The sequence below is a fragment of the Lithobates pipiens genome, unplaced genomic scaffold (genome assembly GCF_037356315.1).
Source record: "Lithobates pipiens isolate NorthernLeopardFrog02 unplaced genomic scaffold, aLitPip1_a1.2 Scaffold_3, whole genome shotgun sequence".
Taxonomy (NCBI): Eukaryota; Metazoa; Chordata; class Amphibia; order Anura; family Ranidae; genus Lithobates; species Lithobates pipiens.
The window spans coordinates 220,592,586-220,614,237 of record NW_027507790.1 but is presented as its reverse complement, the minus strand read 5'-3'; the positions used below and the strand labels follow the sequence as shown (position 1 = coordinate 220,614,237).

Sequence of the window (21,652 nt, the reverse complement as noted above, 5' to 3'; positions counted from 1 at the left end):
AACCACAGGAGCCCCCCTCTACTGGAATCGTGGCTACCTTATGTAACCTGGATACTGGGGGGTCCACAACCGAAGGAACCGAAGGAGCTGACCATTATTCAACAAGGGACCAAAAGGGTCTTCTGCAGTTGCCCCCATTCCTGTATATGAGCTTATTGAAATAAGTCAGATACGGGAACACAGGTGTACAGACTGGCTTACAGGACCCAAAAGGGATCACTACGGCAGCAGAAGGACCTGCTGTATCCTGATCTCCAGGGTATCACGCACAGCTGTGATAAGTGCTCCAACTAGCGATTTTCTTGCGTGGACCCGGACTCATCCTCACTGTCCGATCAGTCCTGGTCAGCGTCATCTGAAACGACAGAACAGGGGGCCACCAGTTACAGTGGGACCCAAGTCCGCATCAGAGCTCTCCCTGGATGAGATTGGGGGGGGGGGGGTGCTTTCTACCACCTTGCACCCACACACCACCTCCACTCTGGCAACAAATGTTTTCAGGACCACCAATAGGGCATCCAAAGGTGCGGTACTGTTTGCAGATGAGCTGGTTGCAATTGCAGGGAGTTTGGGGGGGGGGGGGGGGGGTAAGAAACATCAGTTTTCTGAAGCCATGCTGACCCACCCCTCGTCTGCCACCTGTTGGGGACTTAGGAAAGGTGTATAGTCCCACCCATCGACCTCCCAGGAAATGCACAGCTGCTCAGCCCTACTGGAGGCAGGGAGAGCTGTAGTTACCATTCCGGACGAGCTGGGCACATTCCATCACAGACCCACTCTCCGATCAGTACGGGGTGGCTGATGGCCATGGCACACTGACACAGACATCAGTAGCCCAGTCATATGTGCGCCCCAGAGCATCACGCTCACCGGCCGTCCCCTGGAGCCTGAGGGGCATGTCATGGCTGACCCAGCTCATAGCTATGGTCTGCACAAGTTTGCTGGCCAGGCTGGGGAGACGATAAGGGTATCCATCCGGTCACCCAGCCAGCTGTTTGTAGCAGATCCCTGGACCACTGGGTTCCTAGGTCCATCTCCTTCACTAGGCAGAAAAGAGGGGGGAAAAAAAAAAACTGAGGCTGCAGGAAGTAGGCTGGGGGGTTGTTACTGCCCCCCTTGGGCAGAACTAGAAAGTTTTTTGTACATGTTCTGCCTAGTCCTCTCCTGAAGGTGGTGTAACAACCCAATGGTCAAGAATAAAGGAGCTGAGTCAGTGAACACAAGAGAAATTTTCACGCGTCAAGCGACATCAGCTCCCAATGGCGGAGCGTTTGGCGTACCAGTGTGAATCTGGCCTAAAGGAGAAGTCCAGCCTTAGCTCATTTGGCTGGGCTTCTATGGGTCACAGGAGTGCAATTAATTTTGCACTTCTGTGACCTGTTTTCAGCAGAGAGCTGTCTGAAATCCACTCTGCTGATGTCACAGGAATCAGTCCAGGCACCACACAATATCCCGGCAATAGTCTGGATCTGCCAGGTGCTAGGACTGAAGCCCCTCTCAGTGAGCCACTGAGACAGCCGCTCCCTGCCCCTCCACAGCTGAGTGTGGAGGAGCAGAGTAGGAGAGCTGCTGACTGCTGCATCCATCGCCTGGTGTCTGCACTAACAGAGCCATTGAACACCACCGATGGCTTGGTTCTCACAGATCCCCGCAGAGCTGCCGTCAGCTCTCTGCACACTGAGCTATTAGTGGTGTTTGATCGGTCATCAGTTTTAGACCCAGTGGGGGACCCAAGCTACAGGCACCTAGGCAAGTATGATTGGGAATAGTGAGTGTTAAACCTTAAAGCAGACGACCGCAAAAAAATAAATAAAAAAAACCAACACCTGCAAGGCATTGGCATAATGTGCTGCTCATATGAATTGCATACCACCCTCCAGCACTGTAATGTCACAGCTCAGAGGGCCAACATGTTCCCCGTTTTTCTTCAGAGTTTGTGCTCCGACTAGGTGATTGGCCAGAGCTGCAATGATGTCACTTCCGCAGGAGCCCTTGGTTCCAAACACAAAGCTCTGAAGTTCCAGCAAAGCATACCGGGCCTACAGAGTGCATGCGCCAGTGATGACACTAGCTGCATGTATGGTGAATGAATATTTCCTAAATGGTGCACATTAGGAGATTCATTTTACCTACCAGCAAGTCTCATTATATGCTTGCCTGTAGATAAACAAGATAAACAAAAAAAAAAACAAAGCCGGGTTTACAACTGCTTTAAGGTTTTCCCGAGATCTTAAACATCTTGCCAAAAGTTCCTCCAAGGTTAATATATATAAAAAAAAAAAAAAAAAGTGAGAACCATATTTTAGATCATCTTGACCTGTTTACCCCAGGGGAACCCTTGAAATAATTTTCAGGTCTCTAGGAACCCCCGGAGTTTAGTCCTTCAGGGGTCATTAGGGAAAACACACCTTACATTGGGTTGGGTTCAGTGGGAAGAACACAGTTTACAGCGGGGGTTAGAATGTTACCTTCCTGGTTCTGCCAAGGGACGTTGGACTCGGAAGGCACCATCAGATGGGAAACTAGCTACAGCTCAAGGAATCCCTAGCCACCTCTGGAGGACCCTAGTTGAGATTTTCAGGTCTCAGAACACCTGCTAAAAATAAATCATTGGTGGGCAGTGGGATGGCAGCCACCTTCCATACAGCCAAAAAGATCATTGGGTTCCTAAAGCTGGCTTTGCCAAGTGTCATTGAGCCCAGAACAATGCAGGCACCATCAAGGGGTGGGGGGGGGGGGGGTTGGGCAATTAGCCACAGGTCAAGGAACTCCTAGTACAGTTATGGCAAACCTTGGCACCCCAGATGTTTTTTGAACTAAATTTCCCATGATGTGCAACTACACGGCAGAGTGCATGAGCATCATGGGAAATGTAGTTCCAAAACATCTGGGGTGCCAAGGTTCACCATCACTGCCCTAGTGACTTCCAGGGGAACCCTAGAATTCAGAATTCTAGTTGAAAATAGCTGTAGTACACCATTGAGCCTCTAGTGAATGTGTGAGCCATGACACCCACAAGTCTCTCACCAACTCCGTGATTGACAATACATTGTGGCTGTGAAGCTCCGGGATCCTATCCACATGGCATTTGAGTGACTTTGTCAAGTTTCCACATTCCTTAATGGTCCACTATGTAATCACAAGGAAAAGGCAGACAATTGTGATAAGTACATCTTTTATTCAATGTTCATACTGCAATACACACGTGTGATATTTGCCATATAGTTTACAACAAATTGGCTCTGCTGTATTGCACCAAATATCCCATATGTTGCATATCTACATCCAACACAATGTTGTCCACTTGAGGAGACCTCATCTAGGCAAGTTAGCTGCACTTGTCAGAAAATACTGGTCCTTAGAACTGATTACAAACACTGAACAGATACCCGCAGCAATGTTTTCTACACCAACAGCCACTTCTTGAAGTGACTTTCAAAGGACAACTGCAGGATGGGGAGTTTATATTCTTCCCAGAAAGTGATGTGCATTCTTAGGCTAGGTTCACACTGTAGCGATTCGGGAACCAACACAACTCCTGCATCGCATCTCTCCCACAGGCAGTTCACACTGCCCTCTGAGAACCACTGCAGGCATCAATACAATGTTAACACCAACAGAACAGATCGCAGTGCAAACCGTGGATTCAGATCGCATTGGGTGAGAACACCCATGCGATCCAAATCCAGTGCGTGGGGGGGGGGGGGGGTCTGCCTGCACCTGTATGCAAATCCAATGCAAGTTCAGCCATACAGTTGTATGGCTGAACATGCATACGATCAGCATCACAGTGTGGGTGCAAACAACATGCGATGTCTGCATGCACAAAGTGTACCAAAAACTGACATTTCAAGTGGATTGGATTGATGTTCATCAGTCCAGGTTCTCACTTCAGAGAACAGCACATTTTCACCCGCATTCCCAGCTCCTCCCACAACCATTACAAGCCCATTTTTTTCAAATGCAAAATTCCTAAGGGGAACTCTTACTTCTAAAGACACCAATACATTGAAGGCCAGGTTCACTTTTATAAACAATGGGAAGTTAATGAGCAGGCAGGGCTAGATATCTCAACACTAAGGCTGTAAATACTGCATAAAGCTGCTTCTGTCACAGGTAAGAAGGCACATTGGGGTGTGAAGGTTGGGCTATTTTTTTTTAATGGGTTAGGCAGAAGAGGGAGGGGCTTGGAAGTATCCTTTAGGCCAGTGGTCATCAACCCTGTCCTCAGGGCCCACTAACAGGCCAGGTTTTATGCATTACCTTGGAGAGATGCAGACTAGAATACTGCAATCACTGAGCAGCAAAAGATATCACATGTGATGTATTTCAGTCATCTTGCAAATCTAGCCTGTTAGTAGGCCCTGAGGACAGGGTTGAGGACCACTGCTTTAAGCCAATGTATGACTTTAAGCCAACTAATGACGTGAAATGGAAATCAGTTTTGGGTGGCCATGCCCTTTAAATAAAGCAATATTGGTCTAAGGAACGGCTTTGCCATTTCAATATTTGTTGTCTAACAACACCATCAATATTCCTTCTGAAAAAAATTAAACGCACCCATCTTTATGCAAGAAGCTATATTATAGGCTTAAAAATAGAGGACTGCATTTTTCAGAACCGGCTCACCGATATGAAGCAGATCCTCAAAACAGACCTGTTATAAGTTTGTCCCTCAGACCCTTTGTCGAATAGGTCACTGGCTCATGTTAAAAATGTGTTCTAAATGTCCCTTAAAGAAGGAGTTCAACTTTTTAAAAAATAAATGCATATCTTTTTGCTTGTGCAGTGTGTTTTTATAAAGGAGCATAAAGCATTGCACCTTTGAGCAGCAGATCAAGGGTGAAATGCAGGGCTCCTGCAGACTGAGTATAGCCATCTGCCTGTACCTTGTATGGGCAGGCAGTTCCTGAATGATGGGAAGGATCTACCTGCAGTGCCCATAGGTGCCCTGGTAGTTCATTAAGAAATGCAAGCCATCAGCTGCGATGGCTGATGGTTGTTGTAGTTCTTCTGTTTCAGAGTTCTGTAAAGACACTTCTGGGTGGGCAGAGCCCCACACGGATGATTTTTTTTTTTAAATTAACAGCAGGGGTGGGTAGAAAACCCCCTGCCTGTGATTGTAAAGGTCTTGGGGAAGTGCAGGGACCGCTGCATCAGTAACAGGTTACACCACCCTGGATACAGGCGTAACATGTTACACAAAAGGTGAACTTCTCATTTAGCCCTGGTTCACACTGGAGCATTTTGACATGTCAAATCAGCATTAATGGCACCATTCTAATCAGCGCAGCACCGCACAGATTTCAAAAAGTAGTTTCTGTATCGTTTTTTGCGATTTCAGGCTTTACATTGACATCTGTGCAGAAACCTGAACAGATGGTCGCTGAATTCGGGACCGACATGCGGGAGTGAAATCGTGCGAGTTCAGAAGCTACACAGCTTCATTCCTGCAGCTCAATGTGAACCTGGGCTTAGGCTTGGTTGGAATGTTGTCTGCAAAAGTCTGACTGGTAGCAGCATACTGGCAAGGAACATTGAATAAGGTCAGAACCGTTTACAATGTTACTGACTGCAATGCTTAATCACATTGTATACGAAATGAAGATTTTACACCCATAAGAATATACAGTATATATGGCATATTCAAGTTTCACAGTACTAACAAACAGGGACTGTACTAGAAGCGCTTTTGTTTTGAAGAGTCTCAAAAATGATTACTCTGCCACTTCTATATGGTGAAGCTTAGATCCTAACATGATCAGACATCTGCTCCTATGGACCAACCACAATGGCACATTAATCTGTTGGTAGATTACATTTTACAGATGGATTGTTCAAGACACAGAGGATATGCAAAGTGCATGAGTCCATAGACGCAAGGCTGACATGAATTACTGCCATTTGCATTGCTTCAACATTTCATAAGAGTACATGGATGTCTCTAGGCTTTACTTCTGGCATGGACAGGCTAAAAACCAATATGGTCAGGGCCAGCATTTGGGAAGGGCAAACATGACATTTGCAACTGTTCTTCACCCATATATCCAATTACTAATGAACCTAGAAGCTCATTTACAGCAGCCCTGTGAATAGGACAGCTGTTGCATTGGCCAACTACACAAGCAAGAGTAAAGAAAGAAAACTGGCCATATTTATTGCAGCTATTACATGCCATGCAGGTCATTCTCTATGGTCAAGCCAACAACTCACAGAGCACCAAAACAAAAAAAGTGTACAAACTGAGACCCTGGGCATGCTGCAGCAGCAAAAAGAAAACAGAGGTATTTGGTGAAAGAAAATGGGAATACCACAGCTCAAACAAGCTTAATTGGGTAATGGCAAAAGGCTAGCGCTTATATATATAGTGCTAATATATACTAAATGTGCAAAACACAATTGGTGAAATTTCATAAACAAGCATATAACTAGTGAAAATGCATATATAAAACTCCAATTACAAAATTGCTTTTCCAAGTGCTAGGCTTGAACTGAATGAAAAAAATAAAAATAAAAAAAAAACACCTCATGCATATAGCCAGTGAAAGTTCAAATGTGCAAAAATGCAAATATAGTTCCAATTGCAAAATTTTTCCCCAAGTGCTGCTGTCCTGACAACTCAAAGTGCTGAAATGATTGATGGGCACACAGGTGACAATGTGCTCCAAACCCCTCCCCCCCCCACTTCATAGTTAGACTCACCAGATCCAATGGACCCCTCAAGCAGTACCGCATTGTGCAGGCTTGGTCTGGTGAGAATGACAAAATTTTACACATTTGAATGTTCACTGGCTACATGCTTGTTTATTGTTTTGCACATTTAGTTCAAGCCTAGCACTTGGTAAAGAAATTTCGTAATTTGAGTTGCATATATGCATTTTTTGCAGTTGCAATCTTCACTGGCTATGCTTTATGAAATTTCACCAATTTGTGTTTTTGCACATTTAGTATATAATAGCATTTTACTATTGCCCAATTAAGCTTGTTTGCGCTTTGGTATTCCTAGTTTTTCATATTTTTGACTTTTGTCATGAGCAGCAGCAAGTCTGTTTAGTAAAGAGGTATTTGGTGCATTTAGGGGAGGCTGGTACAGGTTGTGTCCAGATAGTAATATAAAAATGTCAAGAGTAAATCTGAAAGACGTCTCTACAGTCCAAGTGACAGTGCTTGAAAATCAGAGGGTGATCGACTCAGTCGTTACCAGCTTATGAAGTGCTAGAAGAGACTGAAGGAAACCAAGGGAGCATGGAGCAGCACCATTTTAGTGGCCGCAATAGATTAACCATTCATGGTAAAACCCAAGCAACTAACAAAAAGGTAACAAAGCACTTTGTGTAAACAAGGCCATGTGCTTTAATCCAGGCAGCACTCCCACTTGACACCTGACAGTGGTACAGATCCTGCAGTACAGCAGATGACCTTGTTTACACAAAGAACTTCATTACCTTCTTGTGAGTTACTTATGTTTTACCTTAAATGGTTAATCTATTGCTGCACTTATATGGCGCTGCTCCATTCTTCCTATGCAAGAGCAAGAACATTTGACAAATATCTATTGAGGTTTCAAAGTATAATCCACCTTTCTGACCAAGTTTAATGCTACATCCATATTTAGAGTGCAAAATTAAAACTGGTCCCATGCCACAGCAAAAAATAAAAACTTATTTTATTTTTTAAAGTGAATTTGTCCATTCAGGTCCATACAACCACGGGGGCCGGGAAGAGTATGCAGAAGCCTGTGCATTGCATAAGCTAAGCCCCGACTGTGGCTCCAATGCACTGCAGGCTTCAACACAAAGGCATTAGGTTAGCATTTTACATCTTTTGGAAAAGGCAGACTATGCTTTAAGTTTGATGTAGAGTGGGAGGGTAACAATTTTAAAGTGGTTGTAAACCCCGCTTGGTCATTTACCTACAAGGCAAGCCTATGTTTACCTGTAGGTAAAATTAATATCTCCTAAGGCTTCATGTACACAGGATGTTTTTTACAACTTCTCCTGAACGATTTAAATTAACAGATAGTAAAACACATTTAAAAACCTCAGTTTTGCCACGTTTGCATAATAAAATAAAAAAAACAACCATCTCTCTCAAAATATCCAAAACAGAAAAAACACGAGTTACCGAGTTTAGCGCTTGAAATGCCTCTTCACTCAGCTTCTGAACCCATTTTTTGTATCCCCAAAAAAAGGTCTAAAAACTCAACTGCCTAGAAACGACTGTAAACAGCCCTGTGTACATGTACTGATAACAGGAGAGTTCAGGGCCAGCTGGAAAAAACAAAAACAAAACTCAACTGCTCCTAAACGTCTGTTTCCCAGCAGCTGTGTACATGAGGCCTAAATGTGCACAGTTTAGGGCAGGGATGTGTCATTAGTGGACCTCCAGCTGTTGCAGAACTAAAAGTCCCATGACCGACAGCCACAAGCATGACACCCAAGGGCATGATGGGCCTTGTAGTTTTGCAACAGCTGAAGGTCCACCAATTGCATATCCCTGGTTTAGGAGATATTCACCCTGCATGCAGCCAGTGACATTAGTGGCACATGCACTCTGAAGGTCCAGCATACCTTACCGGAACAAAGGGCTCCCGAGTGCATGCACAGGAATTATGCCATTGTGGCTCCGACCAATCACAGACAGGAGGAACATGTCAGCCCTCTCAGTGGTGACTTTACAGTGCTGGAGGGCCTCATTTTAAAGGCAAACATTTCATAATGTGTTAGTATGAGGCGCATACTAGCACATTATGCCATTGCCTTGAAGGTTTTTTTTTGGAACATCTGGGGTTTACAACCGCGTTAAGGTACAGGTACCTTTTAAAGCAAGTTATCGGTAGGAGGAAACCAGTCTTAATATATCTCTTTCCAATCTAACTGTAAAAAGCAACCATTAATATAAAAAAGGTTCAAACAAAGCTTTACAGGTGAAAATTTCTGTAAGGCCCTGTACACACAAGCTTGTAGTATTTATAGCAAGCCTTAAAAAAACACAAATCTCACCAAGATACCACAGAAAAGTGTAAAAAAAAAAAAAAAAAAAAAAAAAAAAAAAAAAAAAAAAAACACACACCGCAAGAGACTGGGTAAGATCTGTCCCTTTCACACCAAAGGATCTTTTATGATCACATGCAACCATCTCACTATAAGCGACTCTTCACCTACCGTAAAACACCTAGGCTTCATGGAATGAATAACGGCCGATATGTCCTGCAAGGAAGATAAATGAATATTGCAACACTGATTGGCGTGCACGCTGGCAAACTCATAGTCACACAAGTAATGCCCAGATCATTGGGCAAATCTCACATGAAACGTTTCATTGACCACACCAACTGGAATGTCAGAACAGGCTGCATTCTCACAGTACATTGGGAATGTATACAGACACCCCACTGAAGGAAAAAAAAAAAAAAACTAATCCTGGGATGGTGTTAGAAGTTGGTTATCAAATAAGATCTGCAACCATAGGATTATCTAGGGGACATGAAACAATAAAAAGGGCTGGGTTGTTCAAGGCATTTATACAAATACTGAAGTGGCAAGCTCTGTAACCAATGTTAACCAGCAAGAATAGTTTGGAGTAAACCATTAAAAATCAAATCTAGACTACTGAACTTTACCTAAATAAGCCTGTGAACACATTTATAAAAAAGTCAAAAGTAAAGCACAGCAATATTTAGCCCATGGTCACACCGCAGCAGTGTGAACCATGGCTTACCCACCAAGACGATGTTGGCCATATGCTCTGCGGAGAACCGCAACGACACCAACATGCAAGACAGCATGTACAACAAACGTGCTGAACTGTGCCCCAATAGTGAAATGCATAGTGTAAGACTTGGGCTTCCTTCACAATTGTGCAACTTGTTATGTGACTTTGGACACTAAAGTCACCTGAGTCGCAGTCCATGTTTTTCAAGGACAACTGTTTAAATATGTCTAAGTCACAGTAAATTTAAAGATTCTTGCACGACTTTCTTACTTTAATGTGACTTGAGTGCCATAGACTGCAATGTAAACTCAAAAAGTTGCATGAAAGTCACACCTGAATTTCACACATGCGACAGTTCATCATTGGTCAAAGCCAAAGTCGCATGCATCCAAGTTGCACCGCAAAGTCAGGAGACTTTGAAAGTCAAACAAGTGTGAATGGCGCTTAAAGCCAGTACAAGTCCATTGATACTTTCCAGCAATACCAATAGAGAATCAGATCTTGGATGTGGCAGAGCTATGCATGCAACATTTCTGGCTGTATCGGATGCCCTTGTCATCCCACTGAAAACTTTGGATCCATCTGCTGACCAGTCACTAGCATGTCACTTCCAAGCTTCAGGGACACTTGTAGCTGCCGGCAGGTGGGGCCACAGTGGGGATCGGACATCCAGAAGTGTCCTATGCTGGACATTCCAGTGGCTAGTGTAGCTTTACAAAAGCAGCCTCAGAAGCAGCACTGGTAAGAATTTTTTACACTTAAATATGCAACTAGAGACCAACTACTCTGGTCACTGACTGGAGCCTGCCACACTATTAAGCTCACCTTGGTGATCGGAAACATTGCTGTGCAGTGGTGAAGTCCAGGCAGCCCCTGGCAACCCCAAGGAATTGGTCAGCATTTGCAGGCTAGGATCACTAGGGCACTCCATATCAGGCAACTGAATTTTAGGTGCCAGCATTACAGAAGTGACAGCTTTACTTGCACCCCAGCAGATTCCATTTCTTCCTTTTCAAAATAATCCCACAACACAATTGGTCAGACTGACAAATTCCCTGAAAATGGGAAAACGATCACATCTGAAGATCCGCTGGGTTGACCGAAAGCTTGTTTTTAGCTTTGGTCCTATATAACCAACACAGGCTCATTAACTATGGCAAAAAAAATAAAAAATAAACCCCCAAGTATGCAGAGTGCCCTTCACCACCATTAATCTGAAATTACCTTGCCGGATCTAGCTGGTTTACTTTACATGACCAAGGGAATAAAAGTATCCTGGGTGATTACATTTGATGTGCAAAGCGGTTGTAAACCCTTACACATACACCTAGTGACATGAACGGCCACAAGGGTTTTAGAGATAAAACAAATTCACCTAGAAGTTGTACCTTTTATATACAGTATCCCCTGCACACCGGAACAGAGCTGAGGCTATCACAGGCTGTGTGCAGAGATTTCAAACTACTGAATGATTAAAGTCCTGGGTAAGTTAGCTGGGATGTATATTGTGCACCAATTAAAGTTATTACCAATAACCAGATTATGCTTAAATGAAGCCATCTCTGTATAAAGCCAGCTATACTCTGGATACTTTGCTCACTGCCATCATGGCTACCAATGCATTGCTCTTTGCATGAAAGGACATAGATTTATGCACTAACCATATTCTAAGTTGTAAATGCTCATTTGCAGACCTTTTAATCATGTTATAGCAACAGCAAAAAAAAAAAAAATAAATAAAAAAAAAAAAAAAAAAAAGTAAACGCACAAGGCACGATAAAAAGAAAAAAAAATTGCTCTGTGCGAAACATCTCTGCTGTTCCCTCTGAGACAAACATACATAAGAGGTGCATCAGACAGTATGTTCTGTTTGCATTCTCTGGTAATGGTAGAAGATGCATATTAATACAAAACGACGCCTGTACATGTGTTTGTTTCCCACATTTTCTACTGTTGGACAAAGAACCCGACTGGGTTGCATGTGGATAAAAGCCCCCAGCTCAAGCCTGTGCCCTTACATATCCTGCTCATTAAAGGACTTGCTCCAACATGTAGCTGACGCATGAACTCGAACTTTAATGCAGTCATTTTTTGCATGTACAATTTAGGAGTTTAAGGTAATGCAGGCATTCATTGATACGTTTTAAAATTAAAAACTTAAAAATTTTATAAAAAAAAAAAAATTTAAATAGCAAGTGAATGTCAGTTGAGCACCTGAAGGAAAAAGCCTGTTTTTTTACCATTACCAAGAATAAAAAAAATCAGTGTTTATTTATCCAGCCAGGTAACATTCTACATTTATCCAATGTTTAAAATCCATTTAACAAAAATGTTCAACTGTTATATATAAAAAGAAAACAAAAATGTTTATTACATTTGTACAAAATTACCGTCCCTCATTAAACTCACATTATATAAACCAACCTAACCATAATTAAAAGGGAATTTCCAGGGTGTTTTTTTTTATTTATTTTTTATTTTTTAAACGGCTGCCAGTCTCATTGCTCTTGATATAAAGATGGTCTTGTGCTTCAAAGGGAGGGGGACTCATTCACTGTTTACACTGAAGAGGAAGTAACCCACGTCATGGTAAACATATTTATGTTGGTATGGGCTGCCCTAAGTGAGAACACAGAATTAGAGGTGAGCTGAGCAAGGAGTGCAATGTCTTACATAATCTTCCTATAGCCTCAATTCCAGGCAAGTCATAAATCCGCCCAAAGCATCATAAATGACTACAAAAGCGGTGATACTAATTTTCACCATTAGGTGTCTCTGGAGAACAAGTCTGAAACCGTGCTGTACTTATTCCATTCTAGCTTGAAATACAATTTGTTTTTGTTTTTTTGGTCCATCTAGATTCTATTTCCTGTGCACACCATTAAAGAACTACTCCAGGATCAGGTGGTCTGGATTTGGGCAAGTTAAATTAAAATGTAATTCAGTCTCCTGCTCAGTACCACCCAAAATCAGTAATCTTCATAGATCTAAATGGGGATTTGCCCAGTCATCTTGCCGCAGAGATCTAGAGCTCTTGTGATCAACGAGCCCTCTTTCAGGGAGTGGCCATGTTTGAATATGCAGAGACTGGTGAGAATTTACTTTCTGGTGCCCTCACTGTGAAGTCTCCGGACCTTAGATCTGTGCTGGCAGAGTCATCCCTGTCCTATAGGCAAGAAAGACAGCCGACTGACTGGCAGGCCAAGACTTCTCAGAGCCAAGCCAACTGTACTAAAAACCATGCTTCCAACAATACAAAATGATAAAAAAAAACTAAGGCTGCAGTCATTGCCAACTTTAGTTTGACAATTCCAATCGCCTGGCTATCATGCCAACCCTCCTATGTCAAATACCCTGAACCACTAAGCCTGGCACATATGTAGATCAGGCATGCTACTGATACTGAAGCCAGGTCATCAGTATAACAGCCAGGTAGATGCAGTTTACCCACAGCAACCTCAGTCTCATGACAGCTTTACTTTGAAACGTAAACCATCTTTCAGTATACTTGGCATCACAGTACACTGTAGACAGCTTTCTTAAGCAAATCTTTGAATCTCTGCCAAAGGTTTCTTACCTGGAGATCCTGCCAGTGACAGCACTTCCTGTTGCAGGCTGAACCCACCAAGCCACTGCCTCAATTAGCAACAGCATTGTCAGCCCAACATGCATGCTCGTTTAGTTGGCCTATAGGCTGGCAAACAGGCCTGCACAGACGGCAGGCCAACAATGCTACTTGCAATTGAAAGGCAGTGGCTCAGCGCTGTCAGCCTGTAACAAGTCTGACTGGCAGGACCTCCAGGTAAGAAACTATGTACATTCAACAATTATTGCATGCCTAAAAATTGTATATACAGTTAGGGATGAAGCCAGAAAGACATACTTAAAGTATAAACTACTCTGAATATTTAAAAAAAAGTGTATATGGCAGGCATGAGGCCAAACATGAATTAAGTGAACGTTCACCCTAGAATTACTCTGAAAATTAAACAGCCATATAACACACATACCTTGATAAATGCCATAGCACCTTTGATTTCTACCTGCTTTCTGGATGTCCTGCAATCAGCACTGGAAACTACTGGCCATTTAACCATGACAATGCAACCTGTGGTGTTGCTCAGCCCACTCTTGCTACCTACATTTTGTGATTGAAAGCCTGACTGGGAAACATTCTCCATTAGAATGCACCTACAACCACAGCTGTGACTGTCAGTCTGCCCTTGGATACCTTGCAAATATACATCTGGTTTGGGAACTTCCCCATTTAAATAGCATGCAGCAACAGCCCTGAGGAAAGGGGGGGGTTATCCTTTGCTCCGAAACGCATTGGCTTTGACGTACTTATAAATAACTTTCAACCCACCTTCAGATCTGCATTCTTTTGGACACAGTTTTTCCTTTGATGCTTTCAAAAACAGATTGCATGAGGGGGCAGAGCGACACCTTGAATTGCATGGAGTCACTAATAGCTGGCATTTTCCAAAGCCAATTACTAGACAACCAGAGAGCAAACAGAAATCACACATGGTGCTAAGCATTTGTCAAGGATTGCATGTTATAAGGCTGTTCATTTCTTCAGAGCAATAAGCATTAGGGTGAAAGTAATATTAGGGAGAAAGTTCCCTTTACAATAGAGTTTACATACACTGTACCTCCCCATCAAGAGCAGACTGGCCAAAGCCGTTTAAAATAAAACCCAAAAATCCCCTTTAAAAGTAAAATCCTATGAAAAAAAAAAACCCCAAAATAAAAACAAGCGCATGTGGTGTCTCAAGAATAAGCGACACAGCCCAGTGTTCAATAAAATGTGCAATAAAAAGTCAAACCTTGGAAAAAAAAAATTATATACATAAAATTTTTATAGCTTTGTTGACATTTCTATATGTTAAAAATAATGCACAATAAGCTTTACTGTTTTAGACTGAGCGACTACGTCGGACCCATGTGCAAATTGCATTTGTGATGTTGCTTACAGCTCTTTGTGTACTAGGACTGGATTAAGACTGGAAGCATTTTGGCTACAGGTTACTGCATGCTTATTGCTCGGAATGAGATCCGGTAAAAGGCCTCAGCCTATCGCGCTAGGATCTTGATTAAATTTGCACACATTTCAAAGAACTCTATAGTATGGCTTCCTGGTCGAGGGACCAGGTCAGTGTTGGAGGAGTCTACAGATGAGGTCAGTGAAGAAGGGACAGAGCCATTGGATGATTTTGCTGGGGCTTCGGCATCAGAGTCACTTTTCTGAGGCGGGCGGTTACTGCCAACAGACCCCGACCGTCTTGGTGTGGTATTTTCAGATTTGACATCGTTAACCTCATCTGTTGAAAAACACACATTATCAACAGTAATCATGCAAATGAAGATCAGCTTGTTTGTGAGGCAAGCATCCAAAGTAAATCTGTCACCTTGCCTATTCAGTGACAGGTCCTCTTGAAATCTCACCCTCTTCACTACATTAACTTCCAGTTTGTCTCAGCCATAGGTCATTTCCCTAAGGCAGTCATGCTCAACCAGGATTCTGTGGCACCCCAGGACAGCATTTCTCAACCTTTTAGTCATGACACCCTCCAAAATTATGGACGGTCTCGAGGTGCCCCATTCTAACAACTACTCTGAAAGTTTTACAAATTGTAGCATCAATACAAGGACACCCACATTAGAGGCAATTTTTTCCAAAGCAAATACACTTTTGCAAACCGCTACCGACTAGTATTCTAAGGTTTCTCTTCTCCAGCTTTTCGCCAACACTCAGCCAATTAGACCTCAAAGATGGGAGGGCCAAACATGGATGATATGCAGGCAACCGACATCCTCCAACTGATGTCGGTAGTTAGGTGGCAGAAGGGCCAGGGGCCAAGGGGAGACTGTTGTACCTGCTCATAAGTGTGAGCTGCGTTTGGCTTCCATTTGTTTAGCAAATCCAAATCTACTAGTACACCCAACACCCCCCTCTCCATAGACTGAGGATGCTGCTGTCCAAAAAGGTATTGCCATTGCTCCTTCATCCAGACTGAGGGCACTAGTACACGTGGTGTGTTACTGGCTAGCTCACCAGGTGAAAAACAGGGATGAAAAAAAATAAATCTAGTTACCACATCTGATCTAAAAGTCAGTGCAGCTCTGCACGATTCCACCAGCACAGTTACACCATCCATCCACATAAGTGTTTACAGGATCTGAATGGAAGACTACAAGTCCCATACACCACCACAGCAGAGGGGTTCTAAGATCTAAGTGGAGCACAAGTGTGGTCAAAAACGGTCAGTTGTAGTCCATTCATTTCCTTTGCTGAAGCCTGTGCTTTGCACCTGAAATGCAAATATTTAATGTGGAAGTTTGTTTTTTGGGGGTAAATATTCTGAATTTTTAATGCAGAAGAGACACGATATGTCCTTCTGCATTGAAGTTGCTTAACTGGCTGTACTGTGCAGCTCAGGTGTAAGAACTTTGGCAATGCTGGGGTGACTGAACTCCGAAGTACCATCATCTCAGCCTGACCAATAGAAATGGCTGGGGATTGATAGCTGGAAGCTGCAAGGCTGAGGATATGTCAGTGGCTGCCAAGGAGCTCTGGCACAACACAGCACTGAATAGGCGAGTATAGTTCCACTTTAACCCCTTTGTGCCCAAGGGTAAAACAAATGTTCATGCCCAAGCACAATTTTTATAACCGACATGTTACTACAACTGTACATAAACTACTTTGTGCATCCAGGTAGATTATACCTTCCCAAACCCGAAATAAAAAGTTCCTGTTCAACGCTTGCAACGATACCACTTGTGTGTTTGTACCTGTAGTACAGCCCAGAAACAATAGTGTACATTTTATAGTTTTTTTTACAGTTCTCTGCAAGCAGAGTGATAGAATGTGTCTTACTCCACCATTCAGAGAAAAGACATGGGGACGGGCTTCAGTGCGACTGATCACCATGATAGCCAGAGGCTATTACAGCAATCAGGCGAGTTTCAGGTCCCAATTGTTAGTGCAGGGCCCTGGGCTCTTGGTGAGACCCCAGTCTGTGCTGGGACCGTGCTGTGCAGTCCCAGCAAGACATATGCAAATATGTAGCCCTACGCAAAAAAAGCCCAGTCCCATTAGGGCCGCATATTTGAGTACACTCAGCACCAAGAGGTTAAACATATTTTTCACCAAATTGATGTGGTTCAAATTACTAAACATCTACAAAAAAGGTGGAACATGCCCTTAAGTCTGGCGAGTGAGATAATTGAGTGATATGGTGTACTGTGCATTTCACGCAGATTTATATATTTATATATTACACACTCCTTTTTCCTATAACTCCCCCTAAACCCCTTAATACAAAAGTTGGCTATAGGTCCTGGGAGTGGGTGGCACTACTCCCATAATAAATTTAGTATCCTCCCCTAATAACCCTGAAGTTTTGCAGCAGGCCCCTTAAAGCAGAGGTCCACCAATTTTTTTTTTTTCTCTAAAGGTCAGCAGCTAGAAAATACTGCAGCTGCTGACTTAAAGGACACTTACCTGTCCAGGGCGTCTGCGATGCCGGCACACGAGGCCGAACCATCCCTCGGTCCTTGGATGCTGCCGCCTCCATCTTCCATAAGGGAAACAGGGAGTGAAGCCTTGCGGAAAGTGGCATAGGTCACCGCGATGATACGATTATATAGGCATCTGCACCCCTCCCCCCGAAAGGTGCAAAATGTGAAACCGAGGGGGGGGGGGGGTTCCAAAGAGCAGAAGTTCCATTTTTGTGTGGACCTCTGCTTTAAAGAGTTTGTAAAGACATTGTCATGCATTCTTTTTGGCCATCTGGGACTCGATCCCGATTAGCTGACACAGCAGCTGCACTACTAGCCAACTTTGACAGCAGTGGAAGCCAATCAAGAGAGGGGGCAGTGCTAAACCACTGCTCCGTGTCTGAATAGATACACAGAGCTGCAGCTTGGCAAATTTCTTGCTGTGGGGACACTGAGCAAGTATAACAGGTCATCAAAAAAAAAAAAAAAAAAAAAAAAAAAAAAAAAAAAAAACTTTACGTATCCACATCCTACCTGCACACAATACTGTCTGCCTTTCACAACCCTTAAAGCGGGAGTAAACCCGCTAACATTTTTTACACCTGTAAAGGAAAAGGCATAATGAGCTAGTATGTACCGCATACTAGCTCATTATGAAATACTAACCTTAGAACGAGGCGCCGGCATCTCACTCGGTCTACACCAAGGGAGCCAACATGTTCCCTCGGTACATTTTCTGAGTATCGCAGCTCCGGCCGCGGATGCTTGCGGGAGTTTTCTTCCCGGCAGGGTCTGGCTTCTGCCAGACTTTCAACCAAGAATCCCCTGTGCACCTGAAGTCAGAGGCTCATTATGAGGGGGGGGGGGGGGGGGGGGGGGGGAAGATCTCCTAAACCGTACATGTTTAGGAGATATTCTTTCTACCTACATGCAAGCCTTATTATAGGCTTATCTGTAGGTAAGAGTTACAAGGACAATACAACCGCTTTAAAAGCCTACACCAGTGATGGCAACCTGTGGCACTCCAGATGTTTTGGAACTACATTTCCCATGATGCTCAACTAAACTGTAGAGTGCATGAGCATAGGAAATGTAGTTCCAAAACATCTGGGGTGCCAAGGTTCACCATCACTGGCCTAGACCTTTGTTTATGGGGCACATCTGCACCAGCCCCTCTGATGACCAAAATGCAGAATCGAGTGCTTGAGTAACCTACAACTGACTACCTGCTTAAAGCAATATTTTGAAAGACGTTCTGGCAAAGAACATCTCTGCATGGTGGTACAGTAGTAGTATTACATACCATCTATGCTGCGGAAGTCCAGCAGATATGTTCGGCTGTCCACTTGGTATAGCTGCAGGCTCATTTTTGTATACATACTGGTCACTGGATTTTTCTCCTAACACGGAGGTAGTATGGATTCACAATCTGCAAATTTGAAGAAGCAACCTTGATGAATGCAGCATGGGGTATACATGTTCACATCAGCGCTTACAGTTGCTTACGAAGAGGATGTTTAAAGGGCAACTCCAGCTAAACATCTAAATCTATGGTCAAAGTGATAACACACAGGGTCGTGTTATAGCAAATACCAAATACGTGCAGCACTAAATGAAGCACTATTGCCAGTTTCTACTTTGCAAGTGGAAGATGTGAAAGGAGGGCTCTGGTGACTATCAGGAAGGGGTATTACATGGTGGAATCAGTTGCTCAAGATACATACCAAAGGAAGGAACAAATAAGAGGAATACCCCCTAGAGCAGTGATGGCGAACCTTGGCACCCCAGATGTTTTGGAACTACATTTCCCATGATGCTCATACACACTGCAGCGTAGGTGAGCATCATGAGAAATGTAGTTCCAAAACATCTGGGGTGCCAAGGTTTGCAATCACTGCCCTAGAGGATTAACCACTCATGCATTTTTAGAAAGCCTTAAGGTAAGGGCACATCTGGTGAAGGGTTGCTCAAGGAGTGATTTGAGGTGGAGCAAAGTAAAAGGATTCAGTCTATAGCATCTCGCCTTTATTCACATACCTTGTACTATTTTATTGTATATATTCACTATAGATTGTACTATTTGTCCTTAACCACTTAACGACCAGCGCACGCCAATGTACTTCCTATTTTTGAAGAGGGATATCTCGGTAACGGCAGCAGCTGCTGCCACAACCGGGATATCCATCTCTTCAGGCGCCGGTCTGTACGATAACTGGTCTCCGCAGCAGATTTGCCGCGAGATCACCGCTATCGGCGGGAGGTGTGCCACCGCCCTCCACTTACCGGAGCCGTCGTTGGCTGCGGAGGCGATCGGGTCCTCTTCCTAGCTGGGTATAGAGACGAGTGAGGCTAAGATAGCACCCACTCGTCTACCATAGGAGGGCAGAAGCGACGTCAACGTCACTTCCGCCCATACAAAAAAGGTATATTTAATGTTATTTTTTTCAAATGACTTATTTTTTTATTGCATTTAAGTCCAAATATGGGATCTGAGGACTTTGACCCCAGATCTCATATTTAAGAGGTCCTGTCATGCTTTTTTCTATTACAAGGGATGTTTACATTCCTTGTAATAGGAAAATTTGTTTTTTAAAACAGTGTTAAAAAAATAAATAAGTTTAAAAACACCCCGTCACGGGGAGCTAGCGCAGAGAAGCGAGCGCATACGTGAGAACCGCCCGCATATGAAAACAGCGGCCAAACCACACGTGAGGTATCGCCACGATCGGTAGAGCAAGAGCAATAATTCTAGCCCTAGACTTCATCTGTATAACGCAAAAAAAATGCAACCTGTAGAATTTTTAAAATGTTGCTTATGGAGATTTGAGGCTAAAAGTTTGACGCCATTCCACGAGCGGGCCGCAATTTTGAAGCGTGACTTGTTGGGTATCAATTTACTTGGCGTAACATTATCTTTCACAATATAAAAAAAACATTGGGCTAATTTTACCGTCGTCTTATATTTTTATTCTAAAAAGTGATTTTCCAAAAACGTGCACTTGTAACACCGCTGCGCAATAGTGTGAAAAAGTATTGCAACGACCGCCATTTATTCTCTAGGGTGTTAGGGAAAAAAAATGTTTGGGGGTTCCAAGTAATTTTCCAGGGAAAAAAAAAAAACAGTTTTAACCATGTAAACAAGGCTGAAAAAGAGGCCTGGTCCTTAAGTGGTTAATTGTTTATAAGCACACCGTATTATCGCATCAATTCATATTTATATCCCTTCATGTGCCGTTTAATTGGGAATTAATGTTTCATGTTTGAGCACTTGCGGATCGGTAGATTGTACTTAGCACTGTACTCTGACCATCCACAATAGGAGGGTTACATCACATTTATAGATTATTAATGCTCACTTAGCGCTGCACTTGTTTTTTGCTTTTGCATTATCACATAAATAGGAAGTGTGGCGAGTGCTGGCTGCTTTTTATTTATTGGCTTTGTGTAACAACTCACGAGGTTCTAACACATTTATATACAGGGTTGTGTCATGTTTGCATTGCATTAGATTTGTGGCTAAAAGCAACCATTTCAAAAGTCAAGTGCCACATACCTCCAGGCCACTGACTTGGTAGGTGAAGCCTAGACTGCTCATGAACATCGGTGGAGTATGGCAATGCAAGATTTTGGATTTTATTAGCATTGACATTACCTCAGAGAGAATCAAACTTTACATAATGTACAGCCTTCCAGATTGGACAACCTTAGCCCCCTGCCAATTTTGCAGAAAAGTCTAAAGCAAACTACAAAAAATTTCAGGAGATTAGAGGTTCTCATTTATAAATGAATAACCATTTAATAATGGCATCTTAAAAAATAAATAAATACAAAAAAAACAACACACACACACACACACACACACACACACACACAACACTTACCTTCCACTCATAGCCCAGCTGTTTCATGGCTCGGCATACTTCTGCCATGATGTCATTTGGTCGGCTTTGACTTCTAATCCCTAGGTGCCATTTTGCTCTTCTCACCCCAACCTGATGCTTGGATTTTTGTGGGTTCAGCTCATCAAGCGTGTGTCTCTGCCGGGGGGACTCTGCAATTAAGAAGGGCACCCTCTCTGGATGGGCCCGGGGTACTACATGAGGCTCCTCCACAAATGAATCGGGCGGGCTTGTAGCCAAATAGAAATCTTTGGCCTCGTTCATGATCCGTCGGTTGTCTATGATCAGGTGATATGCTACAGCCAATGGGTCCTGGTGATTGAGGCTGTACAAGCAGCTGAGCACCTCCTCCTCTGTACACTCACACTTCTCACACACTTCCTTTAAGGCTTCGTCATCGATCATGTTTGAACTGTAACTTTGGTCCTCTGGGAACAGATACTTCGGGAGGTCCTGTTTGAACCATTCATGATCTCTGGATTAAAAGAATAATCATGATTATACAGCTACTTTAATTCCAGTTTATACTAAAT

The 21,652-nt window shown here is 43.3% G+C and overlaps 1 protein-coding gene across 1 annotated transcript in view; it reads right to left on the bottom strand.

Annotated features, from left to right (window-relative positions):
* Nucleotides 1-11,961: 11,961 nt before the first annotated feature.
* PRKAA1 (protein kinase AMP-activated catalytic subunit alpha 1) overlaps nucleotides 11,962-21,652 on the bottom strand; it is a 69,455-nt gene continuing 59,764 nt past the window's right edge. The window contains 4 exon segments of the mRNA XM_077462810.1: nucleotides 11,962-15,038; nucleotides 18,524-18,619; nucleotides 18,622-18,649; nucleotides 21,102-21,594. Coding sequence (XP_077318936.1) covers nucleotides 14,791-15,038; nucleotides 18,524-18,619; nucleotides 18,622-18,649; nucleotides 21,102-21,594 — 865 coding nt within the window. The 3' untranslated portion in view covers nucleotides 11,962-14,790.